We start from the raw sequence: 27,482 nt of genomic DNA on the forward strand, positions 1-27,482 counted from the left end.
GGTGGAGTTTCTCTCATTTTTCTAGTGAGAGTCCCATTTTATGTGGCTTTTATAGGCACATTTCTTTCTTTCTTTCTTTTTCTTTCCTCCCCTTTATTTTTGAGCACAAATAATTATTTCCCTACCCATTTCAGAACATTTTTCCATTTTCCCCAGGCTTTTTTCTTGAACGAATCTAAATTAATTTTGAAAGACACCCATCAGTCAGATCTATTCAGATGTGTATGACCTTTTGTTTTAATATTTTCAGTGTTGTGTTTGGTCACTTGTATCCATTTATCTCTTGTATATCTGTTTGTCAAACATTCATTTGAGAAACAGGAGCACTGTCCAAGGTAAGTGATATCAAAATAGCCTTTTAATGCTAAAAAACGCCAAAGCTATTGTTGAGTTTTGAAATTCAGAGCAGGATTGGGCCAGTAAAGAATATACCCCCAACTGCTGTTTAAAAACAACAGCAGTAGCAGCAGTTAGTTATTTAGCAGTAGTAATAAAAGCCCCAGGACAACATCTTAGTTGGTTTAATCCTCATTGAAATAAGTGGGACTTACTGTAGTCACAACAAAATTGTTCTGCTAGTTTTAACAGGACTTAAGTGCAATCATCTTTAGTAGGACTGAAGTCGCAGCGTATCATTCCAGATGGGTCAAGTAGAATTCTGCAATCAAGGAAGTTGGCATAAGAATGCAAAGATCTTACCAGTAAAGCCAGAGAAGTTTGTCTGACACGACTATCTGAGATTTTGGCCATGACAATCTCTTTACACAAAGATAATACAGGCGTAAACAGCACCTCTTTGGATTATATAGCCTTCTAGTATGAAATGCTGAATGGTCTTATTAGCATTTCATTCCTAGAGATGAAATGTTATTTGACATTCTACTTCTTTTGCAATTTTTTCATATAGCACTTTTTATTCATATAAGCAATGCATTTAGCTACATTAAAATGCTAATATAGCACATAAACTGCTCTGGTACTTACCCATCATAAACAGTGAAAGATTTTTTTTCTTAATATAAAGCATTAATCATGTCAAAATTTACCTTTTAGTCTCAAAAAGTAACTTTCTATACTCGATAATAATATTGAGAATTCTGTACCTCCCATAAAACTGAAAGAAATAGAATTTCATTTCTTATGCACAAATGTTCTCTGGTAGCTATGGCAAGATACAATTTTTAAAATTACTTTATGTTATATTATAGTGAGAACCAAGCTAAGTTAGTTTCACAGATTTCACAGCAGAGCTCAAGTCTTGACTATCTCATCCCATTGACTTCATAGGGACCCGCGTTCAACTTAGCCCGGCTCCAGCCCTTTGACAAGATCTTTCATTTCAAATGTCAGTATCTATGCCAGAGATTCTTCTACATTTATTTGCACCATGCTCCATTGATCTCATTGGCCATACTCTCTGTTTTTAACTGGAACCCAAATTGTAAATAAAAACAGCGCACGGTCCCTGGGATCAAAGTGAACCGTGTTACCGTTTGTTCCATTTTAATCACAGATGAAAATTGTATACTTTTTGAATGAAGCAATTGCTTATTTTAAATCACATTGCTTCACATCCACCTATTTCATATGCAAATGCATTTCAGTGCTACAGGAAAATGGAAATCTCTGCTAACCGTTGGCATTTGATAGCTTGCCTCAGTATGCTTTGCTGCGTTACCATGAACAGAGTCGAGGATTTTGTCAGTTTGTTATCATGTCTAAAATGTTATCTGATAATGAGGTAAGAGTAGTGAGCCATTATACTTATTAGACATCACTGAAACCTGGCTTATACTAACCTGACCTGCAGCCTGACAAAACTCAGCTAAAATTTTTCACACCTTTTCCCACAAGCCATGTTTTCTTTTTGGCTTGGCCATGGATGAGCTGAATTACTCACAAAGCAGCTGTCATGCTAGGCGTCATGGCAGTTTATTTTGAATGATAGAACTGATAAAGTAACGAACCATGAGAAAACTCTGCAGGGTCTCAAGGGCGCTGCTGCAGCCCAGATCAGCTTGGCATGACTCACGCAATCATTTTCCGGCTTATTATTTGTAATCCATGCTGGGTTTTAGCCTATGCAGGTTGAATAGATTCATGAAACAGGAGTCATCTGAGAAGACGACCAGACCCTGATTTGTTCCATGGCCATTTGGGGATATGTGGGAGTATGAAATGCTCAGACCATCCCTTCACCACACATGTATCTAACAAAGTCTATGGCAATATGAATTGGCCAAGAGGAGGAGTATAGTTTGCTAGAGAAGCGTGTGTGTGTGTGCGTGCGCGCGCGCATGCGCTCTTTAGTGTGTGGATCTCAGTGGGTTATACCCAGAAACCCTATGCATGTTCTCTCATATTCCAGGTCTACATACTGAAGTAAGCATATTCTCCCCCCCCCCCCCCAATACAGACCTCCTTCTTTTCCCTTCCCTCATCTTCATCATTGTTCACCTGTGTGAAAGTTAAGCAGCAAGGTTAGACCAGAAAAAAGCATACTGGCTGCTAGAACAAGATGGATCACGTCTTGCTTTCCATTCTTGTTTAATTAAAAGAACAGCCAATTTAAGAGATTAAAAAGCTGTTTCAACTATTTCTGTTAATTCTAACCCAGTAAACTGCAGAAAGGTAACAGAAACCTCAGGAATCTTTCTGAATCAACAGACGTTTCATGCCATTTTTATGATGCATATTTTCTAATTATTCAGTCTGTCAAAATTCATTGAAGAATATGCTGTATTCTCCCGATTCATTCTGAGTAGCCTTTCAGGGTGGGTCGGTATGAAAACCTCCTTTGGGGAAAACCCTTCATGATTGTCTGTGTCACTGTCCCTCCCTGGCCCCTCTTCCTTTGCCATTTTGTATTCTTAGATTCATTCTTCTTTAGGTAATCATAATGGCGCATTGCCTGTGCAATGTGATGATGTCATGTTGCCACATAGCCAATCAAAACTGGGAGGTAATGAAGTTCCTAGAGAGGGGTTTGCTCCGAGTGAAACTTAGGTTGGATCCAGACACGTCAAAGAAACGATTCAGTCAAATGCGTTGTAAACTTCATACCGGGAAATCCCATTGTTGAAAAACGGGACTCCACAGTGCCATCTAGTGTCACAGAGTTGTAATGCATATAAAGCGCATTATCTTTACCAATGTAGTTGAGTCCTTAGTTCAATACCGCCTGTTGCCTCTAGCTTCCCAAAAGTAAGGTTCCGTTGGAGCCTTGGGCAGCAGTAGAGCAGGAACTTTTCAAGTGTCATCGCATCTGAAAGCACCCAAAACCTCAACTCCTTTCAAGGTAAGCTTAGGGATTTAGAAACAAGCTTGTTTAGCAAGCAGAGGCAACACACACACACACACACAGAGCGAGAGAGAGAGAGAGAGAGAGAGAGAGAGAGAGCGCTTCTTCAACAATGGAATTTATTCCACAATTTTATTCTTTTAAGAAAAAAGAAAGAATTGTGGACTAGAAAAAGCCATCAAGATATCTGTATGCATTTACTTTTAAAAAGCATACTTTAAATGTTGTAAGATTAGAAAAAAGAATGTGACAGATTCCATACAATGGTGCTCTGAGATGTTCAGGTATTCCAGGACTACAAGCTCTGGGGAACTCAGTGTGGAGACAAGCGCAAGCCTCCATCGTTTTCAAGAGGAAGAGCTGGACAGTTAGCAGCAGAACAAAGCTCAGTGTGGGAAAATGTAAAAGCTTTATCGTGGGCAAGAAGAATTAAAATGTTTTGCTGCCATTCTTTAAATAAGTGATTAAACTACAACCCTTGGGAGAAGAATTTGAGAGGATATAATGGGAGACACTGGTCAACAGGATACATTTAGTACCAAAAAAGTATTGTTTTTCTGTACCCGAGTAGGAGCGTTATTTCCAAAACTTGGAAATTACAGCATTGGTAGTGAAATCTCCTGTGGAATCCAGCAGGCACAGATGTTCAGGGAAAGTAGCAAGGGAATTTTGGCTTCTTTAATCTCATTTACCGTTGGCTGCTTCTTTTTGTGGTAGCAAGGAGCAAATGCCTCTTGCTACCACAGCAAAGCCTGTGAGACGAGGAAAGAAACTGTAGGCTGTGAGCAGAACATATGACACCCCCCCCCACTTATGTAGGGGTTATATTCCGGCACCCCACATGCGTAAGTGAAAATCGCGTAAGTGGGGAACACCCTCTTAACATCCTTTAAACACCCTTTCTGCAGTCCAGATCAAAAATACTGTACCAAAAATATCCACAACTGGAATTGAAGCTCTGGGGTCGGCTGGAGAATGCGCTAGAAATCTGCTGCTGCTGCAGCAGCACTAACCCCATGTGTCAGCTGTTAGGCGGGGAGGCTGAGCAGCGTAAAAATTGGCAACACACGTATACACAGTCACATGCAAGTTGATGGCTCCGACCTGGTGGAATGCTCTCTCCCAGGAGACTAGGGCCCTTCAGGATTTAACCTCCTTCCGTCAGGCCTGTAAGACAGAGCTATTCCGCCTGGCCTTTAATCTGAATTCAGCCTGATCTTTTATTTCCCTTCCCTACCCCTCCCCTTTTATGAAGATTACCCGCTCTGAGACCCCACAGCTAATTCTCCCCTGGCCTCCTCGCTGGCCCAAGTAGGACTAATTCAGCCAGCTAGCCCTGGGGATTATCTAATACTTATTGGATGGATTTCCCCCCAATTGATTTTTGAACTCTGAATTTTATTGTTATTCATGTTTTTATATTGTATTTTATGCTGCTTCTATGTTGTATTACAATCAAGTGTTTTAATTTTGTTGTTAGCCGCCCTGAGCCCGGTTTTCTGAACCGGTAAGGGTGGGGTATAAATAAAAAATTATTATTATTTAGTACTGATTGCGAGAAAGTGGAGGGATGCCTGCAAATGGGAACAAAGTTTTCCATAGTCTGTTTCCCCCCCTGGCAGCTAGCTGGACTGGGCAGGAAAGCAGTGTCCTTTTCCTTTGCCATTTCCTTTGGGACAGAGAAGCATCATTGCTCTGTATGGGAGGCCAGGAAGGAATGTTTCCTCTTTGTCCCAATTGGTTATTGAGCCGGTGTGTTTCTTTCTTTCCCCTTTTCATGGACGGGATTTGTTTGTTTTGCTTTGATTTCTTCCATGTGGCTAGGTCTGCTATAGGGATGCGGGTGGCACTGTGGGTTAAACCACAGAGCCTAGGACTTGCCAATCAGAAGGTCCGCGGTTCGAATCCCCATGACGGGGTGAGCTCCCATTGCTCGGTCCCTGCTCCTGCCAACCTAGCAGTTCGAAAGCACGTCCAAGTGCAAGTAGATAAATAGGTACCGCTCCGGCGGGAAGGTAAACGGCATTTCCGTGCGCTGCTCTGGTTCGCCAGAAGCGGCTTAGTCATGCTGGCCACGTGACACGGAAGCTGTATGCCGGCTCCCTCGGCCAATAAAGCGAGATGAGCGCCGCAACCCCAGAATCGACCATGACTGGACCTAACAGTCAGGGGTCCCTTTACCTTTACCTACCTTGGAGTCTACCTGAAGCATTTGGTTTTAGAACAGTGACCCAACCGAGGGAAATTCCCCTGACAGCACCAGAAGAAGTGCTCATGGCAGGAAGGAGAAAGCCTCTCTCCCGTACAGGTCACACACTCCTGCCACGAAAGGCTTGGATAGTGCATTAGCTTTTTACACATCCATAGAGAAGGAGGCACTTGGAAACTAAGAAGGAAACAGGGAAAGCTCTCAGGGCATCATGGACTCTAAATCTAAATAATGAAATAAGTAAAACCAAAATGGAAGCCCTAAAACAGTGGAGAAATGTGTTCTGACCATTGTGAGGAAAAACATTAAGACCAGAAAGGCTGCTTATTGTATCTCTGGCAGCGGCAGAGGGAGTTCTCTGCTGCGCGACTCCTGGCAGCACCTTCAGCTGGTTGCAGAGATTTCAGGGACTTCCCACCCAAATTTTGAATTGAAAGGGGCCAGTCAGGGCCGATCTAGGAGGCATTGATTTGCGGACGGACCTGGAGGAGTCTGTCTCCACCCAGATCCGCCTCCAGGTCATATCTTACGGCTGCGCTGCAAGTGGGCAGCGCAGTCGGCAACTATTATTCCACCTGCCCACCCTGTATGTCTTTGCATTCTCCGAAGTTATGCTGACAGTGCTTGCACGACCTTGCTGTAGAATTATTTGGTTGCCATATTCAGGGCCAGGGAGGTATTTTCCTGCAGAAAAATTAGGCCTGTAGGGGGCTTTTGCCTACCTCATAGCAATTGTCACAACTTTTGGCAGAAAAGACATTGGGTTGGATCTTTAGTCAGAATTGAAACAAAGGTTCAGGGTATCCCAGTAAAAGGATCCAGGAGGAAAATTTTGTCCAAAGGCCCAGATGGGGGCTAACGGACCACAAAACTCCAACTTTTATGGTGCGATCGCCCCCATTTGAACTTCATCAGCAGGGAATACAGTGGTACCTATGGATACGAACGGGATCCGTTCCATAGCCCCGTTCGCATCCAGAAGCAAACGTAACTAGCGACGGCACGTCAGCGCACGGACGCGTCGCTTTTCGCCGCTTCTGCGCATGCGCGTGACGTCATTTTGAGCATCTGCGCATGCATAAGCGGCGAAACCCGGAAGTAACGCGCTCCGTTACTTCCGTGTTGCCGCAGAGCGCAACTCAAACACGCTCAACCTGAAGCGGATTCAACCTGAGGTATGACTGTACCTTTAAACCAGGATCAATGCTAATGGAGCAATCAGCCAGCAACCAAGCTAGGCTGATTTAGGATACATGCCTGATGCCTATGCCAAAGCCTACTTACACCTGAAATCAATAAAAGTTGTGGCCATTTCAATCCCAGATTGTTGTCCTGTCATTATTGCTACCTTCACGCCCCTGAAATCTGAGCCCAGCCCACAGAGCAACAGGGAACTTTGGTTCATTACACGTCAATGGGGAAATAAAACATGTCCTTTGTGTGCATTTTCAAAATAGCCTGAAATAAAGGACAAGCTCCATGATGTGCTTAAAACAAACAAACCAAGAATTAGAAAGGTCTTGTACATAATGCTTCTGGTTGTTCTGAAACTGCATTCCAATGTAATCATTGGGGTGATCATACATAATGCATTCTCCATCAGATTTTTGTTTGTCTTAATCAAGAAACATTAATACCTTGCATTATTTCTGCATATTCTCAGTATTCCGTCTTGCTTTTAAAAGATTTCCTGATTGTGAGGGTTTTAAGCATGTACAGGCAAACGCCCTTGTGCCTTTCACACTAAAAATGTGAAAAGTTAGGTTCTTCCTGCATATCTTTCCTAGTCAAGGCAGGCAAAAGTCTGGATATTTATTTCAAAAGAAGGGTTTCGTTTCATAACTCTGTCATATTTTAAAGTACATGTATTTTTATTTCAGGTATAACTAATTATTAGATGACTGAGGCAGAAGGAGTAGAACTTTTGCAGAGCAATGAAGGTGGAGAGGATGAAATTCATTCCTGCAGGCATATAGTATAACTGCTGGGCCTTCCTTCCTAGCTTGTAAGTAGTAAAAGGGGTCATAGCTGTACAGGACAGGACACGGTTGCCAAATGCCTAAAGATTGGCAGCCCTTGAAAGAAGAGATTAGCAGCCCGACTAGAAAGATGGCAAGGAAACAGTCACCTAAGAGTGGCTGTATTGGCTCAGTTCGAGACTTAAGACTGTTCCATTTCCATGAGAATTTTTCAGTTGAAATTCTGAAGAAACCTCATGAGGGTGGGGAAAGTTGCAACCCAGTGTAAGGTGGTCCAACTATTGCCTCTGAGTCTGCTTTAAGCTTTTAAGCATCTGGCTGTTAACCAGAAGGTTGGTGGTTCGAGCCCACCCAGGGGCAGCTGTGGAGTCTTGCACTGCAGGAAGTTGGAGTTCCTTCCAATTCTACAATTCTTTGATTCTATGAAACAAGCCAAAGGGTTTTCCAGAACCCTGAACACATTTAATTTATCATCCAATTTGTTCATGCATTTTGTATTATGAAAGGTTATAAGCTTCTCTCATCCCAGGCACTTTCCAAGCCTATGTGAATTCTCATACAGTGGTACCTCGCAAGACAAAAAAAACTCGCTAGACGAAAGGGTTTTTGGTTTTTTGAGTTGCTTCGCAAGACGATTTTCCCTATGGGCTTGCTTTGCAAGACGGAAACGTCTTGCAAGTTTGTTTCCTTTTTCTTAACACCGTTAATACAGTTGCGACTTGACTTCGAGGAGCAACTCATAGAACGCGGTGTGGTAGCCTTTTTTGAGGTTTTTAAAGACTTTGGTGATTTTTGAAGCTTTTCCAAAACTTTCCCGACACCGTGCTTCGCAAGACAAAAAAAATCACAAGACGACAAAACTCGCGGAACGAATTAATTTCGTCTTGCGAGGCACCACTGTACTATATCTTTCATCTCAGCCATCGTAATTCATGGCATATAGATCTCTGCCGTCTAAGCACCTTGGGACCACTCTCTAAACATCTCTGCAATCTCTGTTTCCCTGTGTTCAGTGAGTAAGTCCTCGCAAGAGCATAAATGAGAGGGGTGGGGATTTAGTTCCTATGTTAAGGTGGGGAACAGTTCTCACTGCTGGGAACTGCCCAGGTCTAACACTGTAGCCAAAATCCCAAGCGGAGCAAAGTGTGCGTAGAATTTAAATAATTTAGTCTAGGTAACAGAGTCTTTGCGGGTGGTGCTGTGGGTTAAACCACAGAGCCTAGGACTTGCCGATCAGAAGGTCAGTGGTTCGATTCCCCGCGACGGGGTGAGCTCCCATTGTTCGGTCCCTGCTCCTGCCCACCTAGCAGTTCGAAAGCACATCAAAGTGCAAGTAGATAAATAGGTAGATAAATAGGTACTGCTCCAGCGGGAAGGTAAACGGCGTTTCCGTGTGCTGCTCTGGTTTGCCAGAAGCGGCTTAGTCATGCTGGCCACATGACCCGGAAGCTGTACGCCGGCTCCCTAGGCCAGTAAAGCGAGGTGAGCGCCACAACCCCAGAGTTGGACACGACTGGACCTAATGGTCAGGGGTCCCTTTACCTTTACTAACAGAGTCTTCACATAAGATCTTCAAGGAACCAATGGATATGAGATCAGAATTTTTCCAGGTTTCTCTCTCCCATTTTTTAGAAAATGCAGCAAAATGTCAGTAGTAGTATATTAGCTCTGCTGGAAAAGTAAGTGCATTTGGCTCTTCCTCTCTCTCTCAGCTGCCCCTAACCATAGAATCATAGAATCATAGAGTTGGAAGAGACCACAAGGGCCATCGAGTCCAACCCCCTGCCAAGCAGGAAACACCATCAGAGCACTCCCGACATATGGTTGTCAAGCCTCTGCTTAAAGACCTCCAAAGTAGGAGACTCCATCACACTCCTTGGCAGCAAACTCCACTGTCGGACAGCTCTTACTGTCAGGAAGTTCTTCCTAATGTTTAGGTGGAATCTTCTTTCTTGTAGTTTGGATCCATTGCTCCGTGTCCGCTTCTCTGGAGCAGCAGAAAACAACCTTTCTCCCTCCTCTATGTGACATCCTTTTATATATTTGAACATGGCTATCATATCACCCCTTAACCTCCTCTTCTCCAGGCTAAACATGCCCAGCTCCCTTAGCCGTTCCTCATAAGGCATCGTTTCCAGGCCTTTGACCCATTCCCTTCAGGCTGCAGCAGAGGAAGGGATTTGGGCAACTCCACTGCCTCCACTCAAAGCCTTTTGACTCCTCCCTGAAGTGTTTCCACATCCCAGCTAGTCCTTATAAGAACTTTGTGACTTTAAGAAAAATTTGATTTTAATTAATTTTTATAATGAAATGTTTTTAGAATCCTGTACTATTTTATTGTTGTTAGCTGCCCTGAGCCCGGCTTCGGCTGGGGAGGGCGGGATATAAATAAAATTTATTATTATTTATTATTATTATCCCCAAATTTGACTTCTCCTGTTCCATCGCCATCCCTTTCCCCTTTTTCATTGTGCCTGCATAAAACCCAATTGACGTTTGTTCTAATTCAGCAGTAAACAGCTGGTTTTCCTGGGGAAGCAGCAGAATGCTTTTGAAGCCAAGATGCTAGGAAATAGACAAAGCGGTAGCGGAATTTTCTTCTCTGGCAACAGTAGAGTAGTTTATGGAAGTGATTTCTGGCAAGGTTACCCAGACTTGATTGATTTGGGACCAAGGCAAAATAGTTTCAAACAACTTAGGCTTCGTGGAGAATCTACCACTAGTACCTGGCATTGTCCCTTGCCCAGCACCAAAAGCATCAAAGGTGATCAGGTCTACCTGGGAGAGAGATGTTACAATTTCTTCTTTCTAACATGTTTTGCAACAGATTATCACTGTGCCACAAAAAATTGTCACAGATTATGGGCTATTATACCAGGTTATCTATGACTTAGGGGTCAGCCATACTTTTGCCCCATGCTTTCTAGACACAGGTCCACACTTTAAAGCGCAGTTCTGATTTCCCATGGGTTAGAATTTGCTCCAGTTCAGTGGTAAAGAGCAGGTTTTTGTGGGGGAAGCTCCAGGCCCCCTCCCCCCCCCAAAAAAGCACTCGGACACAGTCCTTTAAAGCGCAGGCCTGTGCTTAGAAATGTGGTACAAAAGGAAGTCCAGAGCAGCCCTTACCTATGGGCCAGCTAGAGCATTTATTCTATGAAGTGGCGTGCATTTCTTTCCATTGTGCTAGGACTCAATTATTTTAAGCTACTTTCTTTCAGACAAACCATACATGTTGGCTGCTCCTCATCAAGCTCACTATCGCTTTCATCATTTTGCCATGTTCAGTTTTTTCCTTCTCTTTTCCATAAAATTGCTTTGGAGAGAAAATGAGCAGCTCTCTAAAGAAAACCAACACAAAATAACACCATCCCCTATGATTGTGCTCGCTGTAGATCACTGTTGTCAAAGAAACTGTCTTTCAAGTTAAATCAACACTTCCTACAGCTGAGTTCAGCAGTTGTGCATTCTTCCAGGCTTTTTATACAATCTTTCCTCAGCAGGAAAATATATATTGGCTTGGCACTGAGATCTCCATTTGCCTTACTAAGAACTCTTTAGAATACATATATATATATTGGCGTGCTCTGGTCCATGGGGTCATGAAGAGTCGGACACGACTAAACAAAACTAATATATAGAGTCACGGCAGAAGAGTGCCTTTGCACTCCTCCATCCTTTTAAAAATGTTTTGTTTTTCCATTTCCCCCCGCCTCCAGGGCTAGTATAGTGTTACTCCCTGGCTTGAGGGCATGTTGGGTGACTGGAAAGGCTATGGGTCATGTTCATGTGTCTGCTCAGGTCAGATCTCTGATGGTTGTAGGGCCAGAACTGCAGAGGTTGCCACAGCAATGGGGAGGGAGAATCTGGCCCTGAGGGAGCTCTCTGCTCTCCCAAAGGGAGAGCCAATGTTTACTTTGGCTCCCAGGATACCCTCCAAGGGGCCATAGGACTGCAGGGTTAGTCACTTGGTTCACAACAGCACAATGTGGCAATACCTTCTCTGCCATAATTTGAAAGATGGTGAGCACGAGACCTTCACCTCCTTGTCATTTTGTCTCCATTTCGTTCAAGCCACATAATGCCAAAGCACCATGCAATGGGGTCCTTAACTCTTCGGATTGTGTTTGCTGCATTCTCATACTTCAGTTACCGTATTTTTTGCTCTATAAGACGTACCAGACCATAAGACGCACCTAGTTTTTGGAGGAGGAAAACAAGAAAAAAATATATTCCAAATCTCAGAAGCCAGAACAGCAAGAGGGGTCAAAGCAGCAATCCCTCTTGCTGTTCTGGCTTCTGGGATAGCTGTGCAGCCTGCATTCGCTCCATAAGACGCACACACATTTCCCCTTACTTTTTAGGAGGGAAAAAGTGAGTCTTATAGAGCAAAAAATACGGTAAATACTTATGTGTACAGTTTGTGTTGTAATGCGGTTCAATGACAAACACATAATGCACACATTATGCATATGACTTTGGTACACTTGATATTTGAAGAACTGAGCCGTCAAACATATAGATATTTGAAATTCAGTATAGCTGGTATTTAACATATGTTCCATTAAATGTGGCCTTCAAAAATATGATGTGATTGAAGCTTTCAACTAGCTTCTATTCCCATTACCTGCCTCTGATGAAGTGATATTTGTGACTGAACAAGTGGCTGAGAGTCTTCACCCCTACAGCATGAGCAGTTGTCTAATGTTTCTGGCAGAGATGTTCTTTTGAGAGTTGTCTCCATGGGTACGTCTTATAACAATCACTGCTAAAGAGGTACACAAATTCAGTACTTGCCAGTGTCTTTAGTTGTTTTGGCAACCCTATCCTGTCAGATAAAAGCAGCTGCCCTGGGAACTTGTTTGAAAAAGCAAGGTAAATATGTCTGCAAAAATAAATAACTTACTGGTGATTCTTCCCGTTACTTGCAAGTTCCAGCACTCTGGGCATTTAAACATTTGTAGAGATCAGTTACATCCCCTCCATCTTCATTGCACTGCAAAAATTCTACTCCTTTTGCCTCAGGCAATCCTCTTCTATCTTTTTATTTGATACCTGAAATATATTAAAAAGTGACGTGATTCTGTATGTGTGTGTGTGTGTCCATTATGTTTTCTACATGTGAGAACCAGACTTAAAAACTAAGATACAAGGATTTGAGGCTATATTAATGGCTTGTATCCTAATGAGCAGAAGTGAATTCATGCATGGGAAGTTTTCCATTCATTATGATACCTGGTTATGATACCCCCACCCCTGCTTTATTTTAAAAAGAGCCTCCCTGGAGGGTTGGGAGATGGGGAGGAGGAGGAGCTGGAGTAAGAGGAGATTGTCCAAATCAGGCAGGAGTACATCCTCAAGAAGCAGCTGGTGGGGGGATGCAGGAGGTTGCAGGTCTCCTTGCACAAGTCTCCTACACCTTCGCTACTTAGGATCTGAGCCAAGATGCACATTGGAAACACACGTCACTAGTGATGCTAAGTGGCCAGAAATCCAGACTTGTCTTCCTAAGGTTTTTCACACCAACTACATCCACCTGAAGGACTCTGCAGGTGGACATAGAAGTGTTTACAATATGGCACCCAGCTGCTATACTACATGCAGTACAGAGATCTTATTTTCTGGGGCAGTTTAACATATATCAGTAATAAGTATCTTCATTCATACCTTTCCCAAGCAGGAAGAGGGCAGGTACTCCTTTTCTGGAACAATAGCAAGCCTCATGGTGGAGCAGGCCCTCTCTCTCAGTTGTCCTTTTCACTTGCGTCAGGACTGCTATTTGAAAATAAAACCCTGCAGATGCTATTCCACATGGGAAACCGTTTTGGAATAATCCAGCCATGTCGTATAGATAGAATTGCTTGTGACAGCCTTGTGGCCTTCAAGTTGTTGTTGAATTCTCAATCCCACCAGCCCCAACCATCATGACCAATGTTCAAGGATGGTGGGAGTTTTCCAAATGTGCTCTCTGGCATAGGTATTTAGGGATCAGGGCAATACCAGAAGTGGACATTGCTGTGTACCTGCCAAAGCTGGGGGTCCACTGTCCACCCTTAGTGCCTCCAGGGCCAGGTGATTTCTCTCCTTCTTGGGATGCGTGCCCCATCTAAGTGTGGGGCACAGAGTGTGGAGACAGAGCAGCATTCTCACCGCATCCTGCACTGCGCTTCACAGCAGTTGTAGAGATTGGACCCAGAATGGGCAGAAGGGATGTGGGTGGGCATAGGTGCCGGTTCCCTGGATGCCCGAGCCCCCACAAAATTCCCCATCCAGGGGCCAGGCATCCACCAATTTTGGCGGCAGGGCCAGGCATGCTGCATGGCATTCATGGCCCCGGGCACCCACAATCACAGGGCCAAGATGGCCCTCCTGTTGGTGCGGAGGAGATAGGCTTACTCGCAGGGCACGCCATCTTACCCTAGGGCCTTCCCAAACCTGGAACCTGCACTGACAGATGCAAACGCAATTAAACTTGGACCTAAATTTCAACCTCCCTGCTCCATCAAAGCTAGTAAAGCTCCCTAATATGTTGGCCTTCCCCATACATGAAGATGTTAACATGGTGAGTCCCTATGGGCTTTTTTATCTGTCCCGCTTAGTGGTTCTCTAAGCAGCTGCGCTGATTTCAACCACACCAGCATAATAATTAGAAGCTGACTGTTTCTGGCACAAATGAGAAGCAGCAGTTTTGCACAAGGAAATTCCCATGTGGATTTGGTACCGCTCAGTCCGCTTCCAGGCAAGTACTGCCTTGCAAGCTGAACTTGTGAAATGGGCCTTAGAACTTGCTGTTCTGGAAGGAAGGGCATTTCCTATCTGAATTAAGCAGCTGAAGGTAGAATCATACTTTAGCCTCACCCTTGTTCCCTTAGAAGTGCAGCCTTCAGAAAGCCATGGGACTCTTAATGGTTCTGGGCTGGGCTGAAGCAAAGCCTGACTCACTCTGGACTGAATATGGATTTGGTTGGGTAAGTAGAGTAGAGGTCTAAGAGTGCAGAGTCCCCCCAGGAAAAATGTTGGCGATAAAATTATCTTGAAGCTTGAACGTTTCTGAAGGGTCCATTTTGTATTCATCAAAAATATTCATATTCACATACTAACTGTAGTTTTCACAGAAAATTCCCCACCAGCTCAAGGAGTGTTCTGGTTGCAGTGGGCTCTGTACTGGGGCCTAAAAAAGCTTGAGAGCTCTTTTGAAATGTTAGTGTTCATTATAAGAGTACTTTGAATGCTGTGAATGAAAAGAAAAAGTTTACAAGAGTAATGCAGTGCTCACTTAGACAAGTAGGCAAACATTTTAGCATGCAAGCAAGCCATAGGTGCCATAATTGACAGTAAGTAAAAGCGCTTGTTTGAAAACTCAGGAAATAGCCTTGGATATTTACTGGCATAACTAGTGCATGGTGATTTTCAGATTTGATTTTGCTTTTGAAATCTTGAGGACGGGGTTTATAAAACCAAAACATCTATCACTGTAAATAAAACATGTTGTGACTAATACGTCAAGCAGGTATATCTAATCCATGCAATGTAACGTCATTTGCTTCAAAAGTTGAAATGCTTTCTGTTAACACTTTTCCTGCATATCATCAATTTGCTTTTGAACCACATTCCTCCTATTGTCGCTGTAAGCTTACTTGTTGTTTTTTCTTTCCTTTTCTTCATGCTGTCGTTTAGAGCCCTACAGAGAGACAAGTATGGGAGTAAAGCTAAACATTGCATATCAAATGTAATTTTTTTTAGTTCACTTTTTAATGCATCATATATCAATGATGTAGATATTTAAAACAGTTCATCTCTCACAATGCAGAAATCAAGAATAATAAGCCATATTCTATAAATATTGATAGAAATTAGATGCTTCTCTTGTGTCTATTTTTTCATTTTGTCTTTCATCCAGTGTGTTTAAGTTTTGTGTAATTGTGTGTGAGAATGAAATTTCTTTTATGTTAAAAACACTTTTTGTCTGCAAAGTCATACTGTTTACTCATGTTGCTGTGGCATCTTTAATGAGAGCTGAACATTTTCAATGCAAAGCAATTGAAAATTGATTTATTTTCCTTTAAAAAGCAATATTGCAGCTAATAATTCTTTCTTCTTAGCAGAAGAAAGAAGGAACAATGTCTTAATGCAGAGCTGTGACCACTCTCGAGATTTTGCAACCACCTCTTGTTTTGCCCCTCAAATACTGTCGGTGATGGATAGAGATTTATACTGTGAAAATAAATGGCTCCATTCTTCATCTGTGATGGTTGTTCTATTTTTACCCATGAGTTGTTCTTTTCTCTCTGTCTGAAACACAGATTTGATGTACATCTGGTAAATACCTAAGTATCAAAATAAAAATGACCTTTTGGAGAAATTTCAATTCAGAGAAATGCCAAACTGCAATCCTAATCACACATCCTGGCAGTTCTGCCTCACAGATGCAGACTGAATTCAGTATTTTCAGAAGGTACACTAACAGTGTATAAAAAGGTTTTTCTTGCTGATATGAATGGCCAGTAAATTGTCAACAAATTGCTTTTCTAATCCGGCAATGTTGGTTCAGCCTTGTCTGCTGTCTCTGGCAGAAGCAGCTGAAATAACAGGAAGAGCAATGTGGAAGCATTAATCCTGTCTCATGTTTTGTGTGTGTCAAAAGGATTACAATATTAATTAAGGAAGCCCAGGTGGATCGCCAGCATCTGATGTCTGACTTATTGTCTCCCCGAGAGCCTCTCCCCCATATGGCTCCAGTGCAATTGCTCTTTCGACACTTCCGACCCGACTGTCTCTTAAGTTGTGCAGGCTGCCTCAGTCTAGTGCCCTGAACAGGACCAATTGAAGTTTACAAAGCAGTGGGCTAGGTTTTTTTTAGCTTCAAATAACTCTTCCTCGTGCTTAATGTTAACAGAGGAAAAGAAGGGAGGGAGGCTCTTGCATGCGCACAGCTGTAGGCTGTGGTGTAAGGCCTGATTGCAGGATGTTACATCCTTAAGGAGGAAGCTTTTGTAGGCTATTTACCATATTTTCCGCTCTACAAGACGCACCTAGTTTTTGGAGGAGGAAAACAAGAAAAAAAATATTCTGAATCTCAGATGCCAGAACAACAAGAGGGATCGCTGCGCAGCGAAAGCAGCGATCCCTCTTGCTGTTCTGGCTTCTGGGATAGCTGCGCAGCTTGCATTCACTCCCTAAGACGCACACACATTTCCTCTTACTTTTTAGGAGGGAAAAAGTGAGTCTTATAGAGCAAAAAATACGGTAGCTTACTTTGTGCTCAGTTGAAAAGTCCCAGGTTGCAGCAGAACATGCTGGAGCAACGAAACAACAGCCCGTCTCCCTTTGAAAAAATAGGAACTATACCCATCTCTCCCAAGCACTAATTGGAACTCATAGGTAAGACAAAAGAGAAGGGGGAATGGTAGCCTTTATATTGCCAAAGTTGGGTGGAAGAGATTCCTTCTTTCCCCTGGGGCCTCTGGCCACATCGACAGCCATGTGCTGCAGCATGAAATTGTAAGCAGAAAGCTGCCATTGGCATGTGCCTTCAGAGCATTTTCCGCACATGAGGCTTAAAGCAGTTATTGCAAAGTTATTTGTAAAACACTTTGAAGGCTCATTCGCCCTGCTCTCCTCTGGTTGTTCTTTCGCCTTAATGCCCACCTGAAAAGCAAAACTTAAAGGCAGATTGACAAAGGAAAATGCTCAGATTCCCTGAGCTCCTACAACTTCACACCAAGAGGACAGTTTAAGATTTGGATTCTCCCCCCCCCCCCATAGAATTAGCTCCCTGAGTTGCCTGTAGAAGAACTTCCCTCAAACTATTTCGGTACTTGGGGGAAATCAGGCCCAGTTTTCATTACAGTCCTTAATAAAAGTATGAAAAATGTATAATTGTACCAATACATGATATGTATTAGAAATTTGTACAACTAACCTTACCAACAAAGGTTTCTTATTCCTCAGCAGTGGGTATGTCTAAGTTATTGCATGTAGATTCTGATGAAGCCTGGGAACATCTTTATTATACAGACCTGCCAGTAGTGAAACAAGCACCAAAAAGAATACATTAAATGCAAAACCCAGCAGAAGTCAGCGTTAAATCTTCCAAAATAAGATATTAAACCATCACAGTTTTATTGTGTTGCTTCAAGAAGTTGCAGCAAAAATAAAATGACACATTCACAAATGCAGCTATTAAACACAATTCTATACATAGCAGTCGCAACCAGTCTAAAGTGACTAACAGGGCTGGTCCTGTCCATGTTTATTACGACGTAAGACTTGCTGAATCAATGGGACTTTATCTCAGGTAAGTAATTATAGGATTGTAGCCTTGATATGTATGCATAGGAAGTCTTTTAGGGTCAGGCCCTTTCAAGGCAGCTTTCAGTATATCATTCACAATTGATTATGAAGTTTGGTTATGCAAGCTCATTAATTCCACACCATTTTAAGAATTAATATTGTAAAGTGCATGCTGAATCCTTAAAAAAAACCCCAACACCTTGCATAACAAATGTTCAGTTTCATTCAATTGATTTATATGCCACTTTTCAGTGGTGGATTATGCCCAGAGCAGCTTATAATAAACGTAAAAATGCAGCACCACAAAACTGAAAAAGAATCCATTACAAAATATATCAAATTCAACAAGCTGTTTTCAGTATTAAAATGAAATGATAGTTGCAGTTAATATCTATCGAACAGAAACATCAAGATTAGAATTAACAGGGAGTGGAATAGCAAGGTCTACTAATGCCAGCCTTGTTGCATTACAAGAGGCTGCAAGAGGCCCGTTTTTGCAATCTTGAGATGTCAGGGACTTGCTCATTTGCATGCAGCATAATCCCAGGCATGGTTATTTAAAAAGAAAAATAAAGAAATCTCACTGAGTTCGATGGGACCTGCTTTCTTCTAACTGCACTAAGGATGGCAACCACACAGCTTCATCCTGGGCCTGTTTACAGTGGTGCCCCGCAAGACGAATGCCTCGCAAGATGGAAAACTCGCAAAATGAAAGGGTTTTTTTGTTTTTTGAGCTGCTTCGCAAGACGAATTTCCCTATGGGCTTGCTTCGCAAGACGGAAACGTCTTGCAAGTTTGTTTCCTTTTTCTTAACACCGTTAATACAGTTGCGACTTGACTTCGAGGAGCAACTCATAGAATGCGGTGTGGTAGCCTTTTTTGAGGTTTTTGGTGATTTTTGAAGCTTTTCCAAAACTTTTCCGACACCGTGCTTCGCAAGACGAAAAATTTGCTAGACGAAAAAACTCGCGGAACGAATTAATTTCATCTTGCGAGGCACCACTGTACTTGGAAGTAGCTCCCACTTTCTAACTGGCTACAGACTTGCAAAAATGACTCATTGAAAACAGTGGGGCTTACTTCTGAATAAACAGGGAACTGTGTGACACATCATCATTATTTTTTTGGACTAGTTACGATTGCTATGTATCTGATTTGTGGCATTAGTTGCTGCTGGGAAGGATTTTTAAAAATAATAATAGCAATACAACTTTTTAGGGCCAAAGTAGCTGAAACGCCAAGAGATTCATGACCAGATCTCTCACAGGTATTGTATTTTAAGCCATGGGAACAAGCTTTTTTAAACCTTACTCTGGGCTGTGTTCTCAAATTCATTCCCCTCCCCTTGATTTATTGCCCTCCAGGGAAAACTACCGTATTTTTTGCTCTATAAGACTCACTTTTCCCCTCCTACAAAGTAAGGGGAAATGTGTGTGCATCTTATGGAGCGAATGCAGGCTGCGCAGCTATCCCAGAAGCCAGAACAGCAAGATGGAGCGCTGCTTTCGCTGCTCAGCGATCCCTCTTGCTGTTCTGGCTTCTGAAATTCAGGGGAAAAAAATTATTGTTTTCCTCCTCCAAAAACTAGGTGCGGCTTGTGGTCTGGTGCGTCTTACAGAGCGAAAAATATGGTATATAGGTCAACGAGCAGCTCTGTGAGTGGTTTAACACAGGAAATGTGTGTGGAAGAAATGATTTAAAATCACTCCCCAAGACTGATCCTCCCATCTGCATGTGTCTGCTTTGGGGAGAAAGGGTTGGGTATAATTTCAGGAAATAAATTAAAAGCAGTAAGAGATCTTATCAGGTTCCTTGGTGCCTTGTCAACCTTCACTCTTAAAGCAATACAATAAACTTGTGATGCAACTGTATATCTTAAATCTTTTCTTTAACTCAAACAGCGATAACAAGCAATTAGATAGCAGTCATCTTGCAACACATTAGTTCTGCCACAGCTTGCAGATTTTTTTCAGGGGTATAAAAGTTCCCATTCAAAATAATTTATTATATGCAGAAACAAGCAAACTAGAGACAAGGTTAAATCGGTAATTGATGGAAACCTAGGAAGCTGGAATACCAAGTCATGTCATTGGCCTGTCTGCAATACTATCTACACTGACAGCAGCTCTGCAGAATTTCAGACTGGGCTATGTCCCAGCTGTATCTGGAGGGGCTGAGAGCTTCACCAGGAAAGCGGATGCTCCAGCGCTGAGCAGCGACCATTCCCCACCTGGGCAACTCAGTTAACCCCAGTAGGGTTGCTGAGCACGAGAAACTGAATTTTATCCTGGTGATTTGTATTTTGTTTACACCCTCCCTCCAAAAAGCACTTTCTCAGGCTCTACATTTCCGTACTGAATCAGTAATTTTCTCAAAAGTAGTTTTGCGTCAAGCAAGGCGATGCCACACCTGACTTGATCCAAACTGTTTTCCTGGTCCCCAAACCCAACAATTTATGTATTCCTTTTTCCTTTCCTTTTCCTCTTTCTTTCTTTCTTTCTTTCCCTCCCTCTCTCTCCTTTTTGCACGGTTATTGTATGATGTAGCGAAATAGTATAGCATTGCTCCTTAGGTGGCTAGGCATTTAGAGCAAGACCCCCATGCATATATACCTTTTGGTACAAGTCAACCTTTCTTGTGTGATATTTTTCAGAGGGGCTTCTGAACAATGCCAGGGATACAAGTGTCATGGATACTCTACCACTGAATGGTAACCACGGCAATAGCTACAGCATTGCCAGCAGCGAGTACCTGAGCAACTGTGTGCAAATAATTGACCGTAGCTATAACCACAGTGAGACTGCCTTAGAGAAGAAGATCCTGAAAGAACTCACGTCCAATTATATACCTTCCTACCTGAACAACCACGAGTGCTCTAACGAACAGAACAGGAATCTGGTGAACAAATTCGTCAACAACCTAGGCAGCGGGAGTGAGGACGATGCCATCGTCCTCGACGACGCCACCTCCTTCAACCAAGAAGAGGCCCTGGGCTTGGAACTCATCCACGAGGAATCCGACGTGCCATTGTTACCGCCGAGGGTTTACTCTGCAGAGAACCACCAGCCTCACCATTACAGCCGGCGACGGATTCCGCAAGACAACAGCGAGAGCTTTTTCCCTTTGCTAACCAATGAGCACACAGAAGATCTCCAGTCCCCCAAAAGGGACTCTCTTTATACTAGTATGCCTGCTCTGGCCGGCGTGCCCGCCGCGGAAAGCGTCACCACCAGCACTCAGACCGACCCCCCGCCAGCCAAAAGTGGTGATGCTGACGACGTGTACTACAAGAGCATGCCAAACCTGGGCTCCAGAAACCATGTCCAGCAGCTACACACTTATTACCAGTTGGGGCGAGGCAGCAGTGATGGATTTATAGTCCCACCAAACAAGGATGGGACCCCGTCAGAAGAAACCTCCAAAGGACCGGCTCACTTGGTCACTAGTCTATAGAACATTAAGCAAACATTTTAACAAAACAAATGCCCCCCCCTCCTGCCCCCGTCCCACACCTGGATTACTGTTTGGAGTTAAATCAAAGCGGTGGTAATATTGTGTGTCCTCCTACTTCATGCTGTTCTAAAGAACAAACAGTTCTCATACCTTTTTAATGGAATTTGTAGGCCCACCCAGGAAGAATGCTAACTGCTGTGATTCTCTCACCCCCAGCCCCCCAGCCCGGCCCCTGTTGCCCCACCCAAGAAAGACTTCAGGATGCTAATTAAAGGGGTGCACCAGGAAATGGTCCACTGTGTGGCCTTCTCAAATTATACTGTGTTTGTTTAAGCATCTTTGGGTGCTCTCTTTCTCTTTATCACCAAGGACCTGATTTACAAAAGGCCATTTGAAACAACTCGCAACGATGCGTCTAGATTGGAGTGCTGCACAAAACAGAAGCAAAAATAGCAAAACTGTTTATTCTGAATCTGTATCACATAATAGTTTTTTGGTCTCTCACCACTTGATTTCACCGCAGCTCACTTAGCTGTGGAGCAAACAAAACCTAATGAAATAGAAAGGGAGTCTGTAATTGTATGCTACACGGCATATTTTTATGTTTTGCTGTATTAACTGATGATAATTCTAATGGCAGAGAAAAAAATGGAACAATTCCTATGTAATGTACAGATACTAGCATTGCACATATAGTCTGCTTTTTGTTCCGCCAGAACTTGCGTCCCTGTTAATGTAGTGGAAAAAAACAAAACAAAACTTTTTTCTGTTGTGCTGGTCTTGCAAGTTTGTCTACCAGTAGGAGCAAGATTTTTCATATATCCTTTTTTGGCCATTTTTCCATTAAAAGAATTCACTGGGTAAAATAAAGTAATTCACTTTCTAAAGATCTTTTTTATCTCTCAGTTCAGTCACACCCACACTTCAGTAGTCTGAGATATATGAATATATATATAAATATTATATATATTTTCCGACACACTTTATTTCATTATTCAGTCTATAAATTTGCCAACAAGACCTTTTTCAAATTGGAAAACTGGACGAACCTTTATGTTTACAGTGCACAATCGATTGAGATGCTGCATTTGTGGCAACAGACCTTCAGAGGGTATCTTCCTAGGAGTCTGGATATTATTAGAGAAATAAGGGGGCTTCTGCATGCGACCGCAATGCCTCTGCAGGAGTCAAAGTCTAGTCCCCAAACTAGGAACTTGTACTGCAGTGGTGAAAAGCAAAAAAAAAGACTGATTCATAGCAAATATTTAAAAAAGAACATATAAAACCCTATTTTTAAGTGGTTTTAAATAAAAAACCCTTCCTAACAGGAAATGTATTTATTTGACAAGATTTAAAGTAATGTAGGCCTTCCCAGGGGGTAAATTAGCAGCACAGATTCTACTTTTTTTTATTTATGATGCATTTTGTATGGTCGCCAAGTTGAATGACCTCATTACTAATATTTGTTGTAATAGTGAAATTTGTTTGCCAACCAATAAACAACTGATTACGATTTAGAAGGCACTGTATATATGTCCTGTACAATCAGTCTCTCCTAATTTATCTCCCTCTTTCCATCCTCAGCAAAAGGAGTTCAGCTCTTTTGGAGCTGAAGGTAGCTATGCAAATAAAAGGATTATTCAGCACAGAATTATGCAGAGAGGATCTGGGGGGAAATTAAGCCAAAATCCTAGAACGATGAGGCAGGCATGGGAAGTATCTTGTGTTATACTGGAGGCTTCTGTTATTGTTTGCTTTTGCAGTAGCATTTCAAATTAGGAGGACTTCAGACTATATTTTTCACCATACTTTTTTATACATGGTCCGTCCTGTATGTAGCTTTTGATGATCTCCATAACGATGTGGGCCAAACTAGACGTGGCATTAATTTCATAAATGCAATTAACGTGCATTTAATTACCTATATGTATGTAAACAGCATCCAAGGGCGATTCCAAGCAACCTCAGGAGTGTGTATTGTGGGAGAAATTAACTGAGTGGGTTCACATTACCTTGAAGTTATTTCCCCACAGCTTTTTCTTTCTTTCTTAGCTGTTCACATGAGCCTGGCTTTATTTTGTTTCTGTTGGTGTTCACACCAGGGAATGTGGACTGAGTGGGAATGTCTTTATCCTGGGCAAAAGTGTTGGCACCTTGGCTAGAGACGACTCTGGGTGAGGCTGGCTTGAGAAACAGCACATCAGACAGTAGTAGCTCCTAACAAAGAACAGGACACACATGCATAACAGTCCTGTGAACATGGGATAAAAGCCCAGCAACGGAAACTCAGTGAGTTTACAGTGCTCAAGGGGAGTGTGGGAACTCAGCCTCCCTGTTTATGCCAGGAGCCCAAGAAAAAATTCTCCTCTCTGAAACAGCTGTTTGCATTTCCAGGGAAGCTCCCAGTGGCTTCTGTTAAAATGCAGGCAGACAGACACATCAGAGAGGAAATTTCTGTCAGGATGGTGAGACAGGAAAAAGAGAGTTAAACTCCCCATTCCCCACCCACGGTTGCTGAGGCTCCCCCTTGGCTGTTCTATGTACAGCAAAAAGTGCACATTGATTGCATTCGTGACACTTCTAGCTTGATCCTGTATTGTGTCCAAGAGAAAAGGAAAGCCCTGCAAAGCCTCTCCAAGATCCTTTGTGTTTTTATGTTTTAGTGCTTGGCATTTGTTAATTGTGTTATCTGGAAAGGAGGCATCAGTCTCAATTGCTTGAGCACTGGAAAAAGGCCCTCTACATTTCAGGAGGAGATGGAATAGCAGTGCTGAGTTGTATCCTCTGGAGAGATGTTGACAGAACCCCTCTGGCATTCCACGCCCCAACCTAAGTGCTCTTTTGTTGATACTTGCTTGCAGGATTTTGCAAAATAAATAAAAAAAATCCACCCAGTTGTACTTGAAGTTTATTTATTGAGAGAGAGGAATTAAATCGCTCTTCCAGTGGGTTAAGTAGGAAAACGTTTAGAATAAACCAACAAACTGAAACAAGACTGAGTGGTTTAGGAGATGATTTCTGGTTAATATAAAAGGCCACCTTTTGTGACAACAGTGCGTGCAAATGCTTCTAGGAACGTCTCAGAATTCAGTGAACAATTAAGTGAACTCTCATGAGAACAGAAAAGACGCTCATTTTTTTCCCTATCCATTTCTTTAGCCCTGGGCAGATGGCCATCATGGCATGAAGAGGAGTGGGGCTGCACTTGGGGGTCCCATCTCCCAACCTCGCCTGGTGCAAAGAAACCCACCAGAACCTGGAGAGTTGGGGAGCATAGCCACCTGCACCTCCTGCTCTCTAGCCCCTGCCTCCTTGGTTGTCATTTGCACAGGGCTATTCTTTGACTGCTGTTTTATTATCTCAGTGTGTCCATAGAGGAGGGACCCAAACTACAGGGAGATGTCCCTGCATGATGCCTCCTTGGATGTCCAAGAAGCCTTTCTCCAGGTTTCCTGGTAAACGTGAGCCCTTCATGCGTTCCCTTTGCTCTAGCATGGAAAGTCCCTATGCACACATAACTGCTGTACACATTTTGGGACCTGTTTTAGGCATTTAGCAGAACGTGTGTAAGTCAGGGCTGGAGCCTCCCCACAAGGCCGGATTAAGCCCTTTAGAGGTCCTAAGCACTTAAAAGATTTTAGTGCCTAGGGGAACACTAATATAATCTAATTCAATAATACCCATTTCAAAATAGAAATAATAAAACTGTAAAATTAAATTTTATTTTTCGAAATGCAACAAAACCTACGGTACGCGGGTTAAACCACAGAGCCTAGGACTTGCCGATCAGAAGGTTGGCAGTTCAAATCCCGTGACGGGGTGAGCTCCCGTTGCTCAGTCCCTGCTCCTGCCCACCTAGCAGTTCGAAAGCACGTCAAAGTGGAAGTAGATAAATAGGTACCACTCCAGCGGGAAGGTAAACGGCGTTTCCGTGCGCTGCTCTGGTTCGCCAGAAGTGTCTTAAGTCATGCTGGCCACATGACCTGGAAGCTGTACGCCGGCACCCTCGGCCCATAAAGCGAGATGAGCACTGCAACCCCAGAGTCGGCCACGACTGGACCTAATGGTCAGGGGTCCCTTTACCTTTACCTTCCTTCATGGAACACAAGGGGCATTGCATGCGGTTGCTGGGCACTGACCAGACCTAGACATGCTTAGCTGGAGAATGTTGGTGGTCTCACCATGGAAGAATTAAAAAACTCCATCCGCAGAGCCAGTTTACAAATAGCCATGAAGTTACATACCCAGACAATAAGATAGTTCTATCTATGCTCCTTTTATCATTAGAACCAAGTTTGCATGTACCTCTCAGCCAAAACATGGCTTAGTGGGAATATGTGTGTGGGTTCCCAGGAGGAACGCCATATTTCCATCTGCTGCTGTGAGCTAGCCATGGTTGTGAGCTAGCCATAGTTTGGCTTACTGTGTCTTTCGAACCTCAGGTTGTGGTTTGTCCCGCATCAAAGTGGAAGCTGTAACCAAGGTTTATTCTTTGGGAAAGGCTAGGCTCCTACCATTGCCAATGCCCTGAAATCATTAGCGAAGAGCTGAAATCTGCAGATCGAGGAAGAATGCGGAGTCTGTAACCTGAAGCGTATGTAACCCGAGGTACCACTCTACAGATCTACCTTCAGATGTCTTATAAAGGTTGTGTAGTTACTTATCTCCTTGACTCGGGGGTCGGATTAACTCCATACCTTCCAACATTCCTCTGATGAAAATAGGGACGTTCTAAGGAAAAGCGGGACAATCCTGGATCAAATCAGAAACCAGGACGGCTTCTGTAAATCCGGGACTGTCCCTGGAAAATACGGGAACTCGGAGGGTCTGTTAGCCATGCTAGCTGGGGCTGGTGGGAACTGAGGGGTGGGCTATGTTCTGCGCACCTGCCTGGTTGCCCTCTCGGACTTACAGGTCCAAGAGGCAGGTGCAGAATAACCGCGCTGCTTCTCAAGCACCTCCCACATGCCTGGCGCAGAAGAGAAGGCCTGGGTGGAGGAGATGGATGCTACTGAGCCATCTCTCCTTGAGGACTGGAAGATCTGCCGCTGCTGGAGGAACTAGGCTGCCGCCTGTGGCTTTTTATTTTATCAGGGTCCCTATGCCCAAGTCACTTGTGTGGCACTCCTCATGTGGCACTCTCTTCTTCTGTGGGGAGAGCGGGCATAGCTTTTCACATCCCTTAAGACACCCGTGTTGGTAGAGTAGCTAAATTGCAGCTACGAAGCCAAATCATGTGCGGTACTGACTCTTTTCTTGAAATCAAAACAATGTCCAAATACTTGTTAAAGTAAAGTGGTGCCTCGGTTTTCAAACGTCTCGGAAGTCGAACGTTTCGGTTTCCAAACACAGAAAACCTGGTAGTAACTGCTTCAGTTTTGGAACGCTTTCTGGAAATCAAATGTGCCACACGGCTTCTGTATTGAGTTTTCTATAAGTAAATGCTTCCAGAAGTAAATGTTTTGGTTTTTGAACATTTCAGAAGTCAAATGGACTTCCAGAATGGATTATGTTTGAAAACCAAGGTACCACTGTATTCTAAAGCTTTTACTAGCAGAACATATAGCTAAAGAAGAATATATGCAAAGTATTTACATTCACACCCAAGCATGGGCTTAGTTTTTCCTGGTGGAAGATTACAGCTTCTTCCCTAAACATTCAAGCAAACTGTGCCTTTCCCTCTTTTAGTACTTGCACTCAGCCTTATTTATGCACATAACCCAGCCAAGCCAGGCAGGTCCTTCTGGGAGGTTTAAACTTTCTCCTTCCAGCTGATTTCTCCTTACTGCTTCTTTGGGAGAACATCAACTTCTGTACATCTTTTCTGTCACATAGGTAAAGGTAAAGGGACCCCTGACCATTAGATCCAGTCGTGGCCGACTCTGGGATTGCAGCGCTCATCTCGCTTTATTGGCCGAGGGAGCCGGCGTACAGCTTCTGGGTCATGTGGCCAGCAGGACTAAGCCGCTTCAGGCGAACCAGAGCAGCACATGGAAACGTCATTTACCTTCCCGCCGGAGCAGTACCTATTTATCTACTTGCACTTTGTGCTTTCGAACTGCTAGGTGGGCAGGAGCTGGGACTGAGCAACGGGAGCTCACCCCGTTGTGGGGATTCGAACCGCTGACCTTCTGATCAGCAAGTCCTAGGCTCTGTGGTTTAACCCACAGCGCCACCCGTGCCCCTTTTCTGTCACATAAAGGTAAAGGTAAAGGTACCTCTGCCCGTACGGGCCAGTCTTGACAGACTC

The 27,482-nt window shown here is 43.3% G+C and overlaps 1 protein-coding gene and 1 long non-coding RNA gene across 30 annotated transcripts in view; one reads left to right on the forward strand and one right to left on the reverse strand.

Moving 5' to 3' along the window:
- Positions 1 to 27,482, forward strand: part of ADGRL3 (adhesion G protein-coupled receptor L3) — a 515,832-nt gene that overhangs the window by 474,436 nt on the left and 13,914 nt on the right. For 9 of the 28 annotated variants that reach the window (XM_083481645.1, XM_083481623.1, XM_083481654.1 and 6 more), the window contains 2 exons: positions 15,164 to 15,181; positions 20,433 to 24,122. The exons of 7 other annotated variants lie outside the window; for them this stretch is intronic. In XM_083481645.1, the coding sequence (XP_083337771.1) occupies positions 15,164 to 15,181; positions 20,433 to 21,232 (818 nt within the window). In that variant the 3' untranslated portion in view covers positions 21,233 to 24,122. Of the gene's footprint in view, positions 1 to 15,163; positions 15,216 to 15,591; positions 15,798 to 20,432; positions 24,123 to 27,482 lie in introns of those variants that run through there. 12 more of the 28 variants (XM_083481628.1, XM_083481648.1, XM_083481651.1 and 9 more) reach the window with 3 other exon arrangements.
- On the reverse strand, positions 20 to 19,063 carry LOC310696513. Of its 2 annotated transcripts, XR_014520595.1 has the most exons (4): positions 18,780 to 19,063; positions 17,414 to 18,431; positions 12,393 to 15,167; positions 20 to 658 (listed from the first exon to the last, which is right to left on the reverse strand). It is a non-coding gene; the product is annotated as an uncharacterized lncRNA (long non-coding RNA). The 2 variants fall into 2 exon arrangements; XR_014520596.1 differs by lacking the exon at positions 20 to 658 and having other exon boundaries at positions 11,779 to 15,167.

This window comes from Podarcis liolepis, assembly GCF_965112155.1.
Source record: "Podarcis liolepis genome assembly, chromosome: 17".
NCBI lineage: Eukaryota > Metazoa > Chordata > Lepidosauria > Squamata > Lacertidae > Podarcis > Podarcis liolepis.